The sequence below is a fragment of the Arachis ipaensis genome, chromosome B01 (assembly GCF_000816755.2).
Source record: "Arachis ipaensis cultivar K30076 chromosome B01, Araip1.1, whole genome shotgun sequence".
Taxonomy (NCBI): domain Eukaryota; kingdom Viridiplantae; phylum Streptophyta; class Magnoliopsida; order Fabales; family Fabaceae; genus Arachis; species Arachis ipaensis.
In genome coordinates this window covers 10318086-10325692 of record NC_029785.2, presented here as the reverse complement: position 1 = coordinate 10325692, position 7607 = coordinate 10318086, and the positions used below count along the sequence as shown (strand labels likewise).

The 7607-nt window shown below is 34.7% G+C and overlaps 1 protein-coding gene across 1 annotated transcript in view; it reads left to right on the top strand.

Annotated features, from left to right (window-relative positions):
• LOC107624771 (aspartyl protease family protein At5g10770) overlaps positions 1–2776 on the top strand; it is an 8704-nt gene extending 5928 nt beyond the window's left edge. The window contains exons 2-3 of the mRNA XM_016327229.1: positions 541–993; positions 1567–2776. Of these exons, the coding sequence (XP_016182715.1) occupies positions 541–993; positions 1567–2393 (1280 nt within the window). The 3' untranslated portion in view covers positions 2394–2776. The remainder of the gene's footprint in view (positions 1–540; positions 994–1566) is intronic.

The window sequence follows — 7607 nt, the reverse complement described above, 5'->3', positions numbered from 1 at the left end:
AATTATGAGTTAACCTTTTGTATGCCATTCTCAAATTAAAGAGGAAGAAAATATATACGACATTACAATGAAGTTCGTTTTATTATTCGTCTTAAAATAAATATTTAACCATAGATGATTGGAGTTAATTATGATATATTAATAACATAAAAAATTCTATACTGTTCTCTAATCCGATTTTTATATTTGCACAACTATTTAAATAATACTACTTGTTTAAGTATATAATCCCTTCTTTTCAAAATAAATGTCTCTTTTTAGTTTTATTTAATTTTTATCAAATTAACTATCATTGTCATATTTCAATAACTCATTAATTAATTTATACTTATTATAGGATTTAAGTATTTATTGAAAGAAAAATATTAATAGAGATCATAATTATTGAGAGAGAAAATATGTTGTAATTAATAAATTATGTTCTCCATTTTTCTTCAAATTTTTAGATTTTCAAATAAAAATTAATAATTTTCTTAATAACTATGTATAACTAATATTTTAGGTCTGATTTTGACAAAATTAATTGAATAAATAATCCAGGTTCTAACAAAATGAAGACAACATTGGATGTGGTACACAAACATGGGCCATGCTCCAAACTAAACAAAGCAAATAAGGGCCCAACATCACACAGTGACATTCTGAATGTAGACCAAGAAAGGGTCAAATACATTAACTCCAAGATATCCAAGAACATGTTGGGCAATGATGATGAACTTGGATTGAAGCAATTAGATTCTGCCACTTTACCTGCCAAATCTGGAAGCCTTATTGGGTCAGGAAACTACTTTGTTGTAGTGGGTCTTGGGACACCAAAAAAGGAATTGTCTCTTATATTTGACACTGGAAGTGATCTCACTTGGACTCAGTGTCAGCCTTGTGCTAAATCATGCTACAAGCAACAAGATGACATTTTTGATCCATCAAAGTCTTCAACATATTCCAATATTACATGCACTTCTTCACTTTGTACTCAGCTTTCTACAGCCACAGGTAAAAAATATTTTTACATTTTCTTTTTCTTAATCTTAACATAAATCATGCATGTTGTGGCTAAAATTTTTACGTATAGGGTAATTTTAGCATGAAACACGGGAATATTTGATCATTTTAGTATTTTACACTATTACGACAGTAATACAAAATGTCAATATTTTATAATAAAAATATTATTTTAATTATAAAAAGATAAAATGATAATGAGATTTTGTAAAAATTCACAACAAAGTATAATACATAGAGGAAGTATAAAGAATTAATGGAATATCTGTATAATATGTACAAATGAGGTTTAGAGATGTCCAATTCAGTATTAGAGATATAACCATTAGTGTTACTTTTTTTCTATCAGCTTAAGCTTTTGGGATGAGTAGTTTCATGATATGAAATGTTTATTATTCCTAGTATCCAGATGGTTATACTGGATAGTATGAGAAATGTTTATTTTTTAACTCATAGCCCATTATACACATTATACAAATATTCCATTCACTTCCTAATGAGATTCTAATACATATTTTAGGTCATCTTTTATTTTTAACATAATTTTGGTTTACTATAAATTAGGAAATGACCCAGGATGTGCTTCAACATCAAAGGCTTGTGTATATGGCATCCAGTACGGTGACTCATCCTTCTCTGTTGGCTTTTTCAGCCATGAGCGGCTGACGGTGACCGGCACCGACTACGTGGACGGCTTCCTTTTTGGTTGTGGCCAAAACAACCAAGGCCTCTTCGGCGGCTCGGCCGGCTTATTAGGCCTCGGCCGCCACCCTATTTCCTTTGTCCAACAAACCGCCGCAAAATATCACAAAATATTCTCCTATTGTCTTCCTTCCACCGCAAGCAATGTAGGTTACCTTGCCTTTGGTGCTTCTACAACTTCTAGTTATGTCAAATACACTCCCTTTTCGACCAACCCGGCCGGCGCTTCCTTTTACGGCCTAGACATCACCGGCATAAGTGTTGGGGGCACCAAGCTCCCTGTTTCCTCCTCCACATTCTCCACCGGCGGCACGATTATAGACTCCGGAACGGTGATCACCCGGCTTCCACCAACGGCCTATACCGCCTTAAGGTCAGCATTCCGACAAGGTATGGCGAGGTACCCCATGGCGAGCAGTCTGTCCATATTGGACACATGCTATGACTTGAGTGCGTATAAAACGGTAATTTTCCCAAAGATAATATTTGAATTCGCCGGTGGTGCCACGGTGGATCTCGCGGCGGGGACATTTTATGTTGCTAGTGTGAAACAAGTGTGCTTGGGTTTTGCACCCAATGGGGATGATAGTGATGTTACAATATTTGGAAATGTGCAACAAAAGACACTACAAGTAGTGTATGATGTTAATGGTGGCAAGGTAGGGTTTGGTGCTGGTGGATGCAAGTGATTTTACATCATATAGTTTAGCTACGGGCATTTAAGGGAGAAAGGAAAGGAATCCCAATTGCTCAAGGCATTTTTTATGATTGCTATTATTATAACAATTACGATAGGTAGAAATGAAAGGGGAAATAAAAAACAAAATAGGTAAAGTTTCAAGGTTTGGGGAAAAAATAATGAAAACATGTGTAGTGGTTGAAAAATATTAATGGGCAAATTAAAGTGTAACTGTAACATATGAATTGAAGTGGTTATCATGGCTCATGAATCATGATATATATATATGATTGTTTGCAACTGTAAGATAATTGAGTAAGCAAATGTGAAGCAAAATGTAAATTTCAGTAATGGATTGTTGAATAAATCGAATGCATATGAACTTCTAGCTTACTTTGATTTATCTAGTTTATTGTTCTAGTTTGAAGATCATATGTGTGCCTCTCCCAAAGGAAAAACATAATAACTTGTTAGATTAATAAAAAAGTACAAATAACAAAAAAAATTGAATGAAAATAATATTAATTCTAATATATTTTGATATGAAGATCAATAATAGCTAGCAAGTGGACGAATAAAATAATTTTTTAATCTTATTTTTAATTTCAAGAAAAATAGTTATCTCATAAAATAATACAACATTAAATATAATAAGTATATAGATTTTAAAAAGTACAATTAGCAAATAAAACATGTATGATTCTACTGAAGACCAGCCTACTCTGTTTTGGATTTGTTAACTTGTTCGCATGGTATCTAAAACACAGGGTATTGGCATCCATGGCTGCCACTGAATCCAAGAGCAGCCTTTCTTCAACTCCCAATTGAAACCCTTTTTCATAGCCATCCCTGATAAGACCAAACTACCAATAAACAATCCAAGTTCTTTGAAGCCACGATTGAGGCAGTAAAGGTGCTAATGGAGAAGAGAAATTAGATGTTAGATAAAGACAGTGAGAGAGATATATGTCGAATTTGAAGTGGGTGATAAGATGTTCTTAAAAATCTAGCCATACCAATTGAAATTCTTGGCTAAGTGAAGCAACTAGAAGCTTAGTGCTATATATTGGCAAGGTAGTTTATAAATTACTACTAACTGGAAGGGTCACAGGTACACCCTATCTTTCATGTTTCACTGATGGAGAAAAGTTTCAAATCAACCACAACATCCCAACCATTACCAACAAATTTGAGTATGGAGCATGAAAGCATCAAAGAAGTGAGGATGAATAATTCTCGACAAATTGAAGTTCTGGTGCAGTGGAAGGATCTCTCAAAATTTGAAGTCTTATGGGAAGCATCAGCTCAGATTCAGGAAGTGTTTCCCTCTTTAAGTATACATCAGCTACTAAGATGAGTTATTAATATAAAAATATTAAAATATAAATACACATTGAAAATCAGGTAAATAACGTATATATATATTTATACATAAATATATAATGACTAATTTTGATAACTGATTTTAATGTATAAATAACATTTTTATTATTACATATATTAAAACCATAGAAGCTTCTAATTTAGACCCTAAGAGAAAAAGAATTCTCAAACTACCTATTATTAGGTAAAGAAATAGAGTTAATGATAAAAAGAGAAGTGATAATGAAAATATTTTTTTAACTATCTACCTGACACAGGGGTTGAGGAGCCTGAATAGAGGAGATAGGATAAAAGTGTTCATAGATCAGATCATACTCATAAATTTGCGTTATTTATAGATCTGATCATACTCATAATTATTTATCTGTATCTGATTCATAATTTGTAGATATAATCTAATTCATAAGATGATCAGATCTGATCAGCAATAATCAAATCGAATTGTTAATATCATATCTACCAATGTATAACTCAAATCAGATGCAAGCATAAAAATTATAGATATTTAATCCAATATGATTCAATAAGTTTAATGCGGATATATAAAGCAAGATATGAAAAAAAAAAGGGTAAAAAACACAAATAAACCATGGGAGGAAAGTTGTTACATGAACAAGCCAAATTGAAGATTGATTCACGAATGAGCCAAAGCATACTTATATGTAATTCGAACCTATTTGGTTCGAACTACAAACACATAATTCGAACCTAATTGGTTCGAATTACTCATGATTAAGTGCCACCACAAATTCGAACCTAATTGGTTCGAATTACGAACAATTAGGTTATATAAGGAGTTCAAATCAAGCAAATTCGAACCACTTCTCATTTTTCATACCCCACCAAATCCCAGAGAAAACGACCCAGATTTGATCCGAGAAATAGTAGAACCGAAGACTCAGCTGATGGGGGACGATCCTGCAAGGCTGTACCGGTTGGACGGGGTTGCTCATATAGCCGGGGTCATCAACGACGAGGTTAGTACATAGAAAATTTTATGCACACAGTTTATTTGAGTTAGTGGTTTTGCATGTGGTTTTAGTGGCAGTTTATGTTAGTGGTATTGCAAATGGTTTATATTAGAGGTTTTGCATGCAGTTTAGTTGGTGATTTTTGGTAAGTGGTTTTTTGTAAGTGGTTTTATATGCGCTTCTGTTAATGGTTTATGTAAGTGGTTTATGTCAGGTGGTATTGTTAGTGGTTTATTGTAGTGGTATTGCAAATGGTTTATTTTAGTAGTTTTGCATGCGGTTTAGTTGGTGGTTTAGGGTAAGTGATTTTTTGTACGTGGTTTTATATGCGGTTGTGTTGATGGTTTATGTAAGTGGTTTATGTTAGTGGTTTTATATGCGGTTGTGTTGATGGTTTATGTAAGTGGTTTATGTAAGTGGTTTATTGTGTTAGTTTTTTTTTTTTGGTTACCAGTATTGTATGTGGTTCTAATAATGCGGTCCATTTAATGCGCAGCCACAGCGATGCATCAGGAGCATGCGGCGGCAACAAGGCATGCCACTCGATGAGCGTTATGTTCCCTACTTGCAGATGGCCGGGTTATACCATCTGGCTAGGCTGAACGATAGATGGTTCCGGTTAGATAAGCCCTTTGTCAGCGCCTTCGTCGAGCGGTGGCGTCCTGATGACGCACACCTTCCATATGCCCTTCGGAGAGTGCACGATCACGCTTCAGGACATGGCGTATCAGTTGGGGTTGGCAGTGGACGGGCGTTATGTCAGCGGTTACCTTACAGAGTTCCATTTGTATATCGAGGGTGGACGTCCAGCTTGGGTGTGGTTCGAGGAGTTGCTTGGAGTGATTCCTCCTCCGAGCCAGGTTTAGAAGTTCACAGTAAACTGCACCTGGTTCCAGGAGACTTTCGGAGAGTGCCCCGAGGGAGCCGATGAGGAGACTGTGCAGCGCTTTGCTCGTGCCTATATCATGATGTTGTTGGGCACTCAGCTGTTTGCCGACAAGTCCGGCAACCACATTCACATCAGATGGCTTCCTTACGTAGCTAGGCTTGAGGAGATGGGTTCCTACAGTTGGGGGTCTGCAGTATTGGCATGGTTGTACCGGTGCATGTGCCGAGTGGCAAACAGACATGTGGTGAAGTTAGCGGGCCCACTTCAGCTACTTCAGTCCTGGATCTTCTGGCGCTTTCTCAGGTTTAGGCCTGCTGGGTATGATACGTGCAGCTGGCCTTTGGCATCGAGGTACGCTACTCAGGCTTTTCTATTTCAAGTTAAAATAGCTGATGTTCATGTACGCTTGTATTGTATTACAAATCTGTCATACTTCTGATTAAACATAACACCCATGTGCGCTGCAGGTGGTCAGGTTACAGCCCTTCCTACAGCGAGAAGGGTCCTAGAGTGCAGAACACGAGACTGAAGATAGACATGTTACAGCCCAGGAATGTGAGTTTTGTTCCGGTTACTTTTATTTGAATAACTAGACATCAGATGTTTCTGTAGAGGGAGTTGGCATGACAACATAGCTATTTCTTTGTGCAGTTTATCTGGATGCCGTATAGCTCCCCCGAGGTACTTCAGGTTGTGTGATGAGCGGATATTTTATACGCTTTTTGGGGATAATTTCATATAGTTTTGAGTATGTTTTAGTTAGTTTTTAGTCTATTAAAAAGTGTGACTCACAATTCGTGCACCAAGTTTTTGGCGCCGTTGCCGGGGATTGTTCGTGTTTGGACAACTAACGGCTTATTTTGTTGCTTAGATTAGGAAAAATTTTCTCTTTTTGGTTTAGAGTCTTTTACTATTTATCCCTTGTTAAAACACTTTAAATTTATAGCTCAGTTAATTAGAACGTGGTGTTTATGTTCATGGTAATTGGCTATCATATTTTTTTAAAAACCTTTTTCAAAAATAATTTTTCTGTTAAATCCTGTGCCAAACTTTAAGTTTGGTATTTTCAAAAATAATCTTTCTTAAAATTTTCGAAAATTTTCATAACTCATTTGGCTAGAGCGTTAATCTGTGTTCTTGGTAATTGGGTTAGAGTCTTTTATATTCTTTTCAAAACCTTCTTTTTCATAAATAATATTTTTTCTATTAAATCTTGTGCCAAAATTTAAGTTTGGTGTTTTCTTGTTGATTTCTCTTTGGTTTTCGAAAATTTTGGTTTGGTTTTCTAAAAATTTTAAGTTGGTGTTCTTTCTTAATGTTCTTGTGTTCTTGTGAGTCTTCAAAGTGTTCTTGAGTTTTCCTTGTGTCTTGATCTTAAAATTTTTAAGTTTGGTGTTCCTTGGTGTTTTCCCTCCAAAATTTTCAAAAACAAGGAGCATTAGATCTAAAAATTTTAAATCTTGTACTATCTTATTGTTTTTCTCTCTCCTCACTAAATTCAAAAATATCTTTTCAAAATATCTCTTCTAACTTCCTAACTTCTTATCTTTTCAAAATTTGTTTCAACTAACCAACTAACTTTTTGTTTGGTTCTTAACTTTTTCAAAACTACCTAACTAACTCTCTCTCTCTAATTTTCGAAAATATCTTCCCTCTTTTTCAAAAATTTCTTTTTTTTTAACTAATTAATTTTTATTTCCTTTTACGAAAAAAAAAATTTTAATTTCAAAATTCAAATTCTTTTTAGTTATTTTATTTTATTTAAGTATTTACTTCTTATAAAATAAAATAAATAAAAAGATAAATCAGTCCAAGTTATATCCATACATCCATCATGGACATAAGTGGAAATGAACAGTCTGATAAGGAAGTAGATCAGGATGTCTACAGATTATTACTATTTCCATTTGCTGTAAAATATCAAGCTAAGAGGTGGTTAAATAACCAACCTAAGGCCAGCATAAGAACATGGAAACAGCTG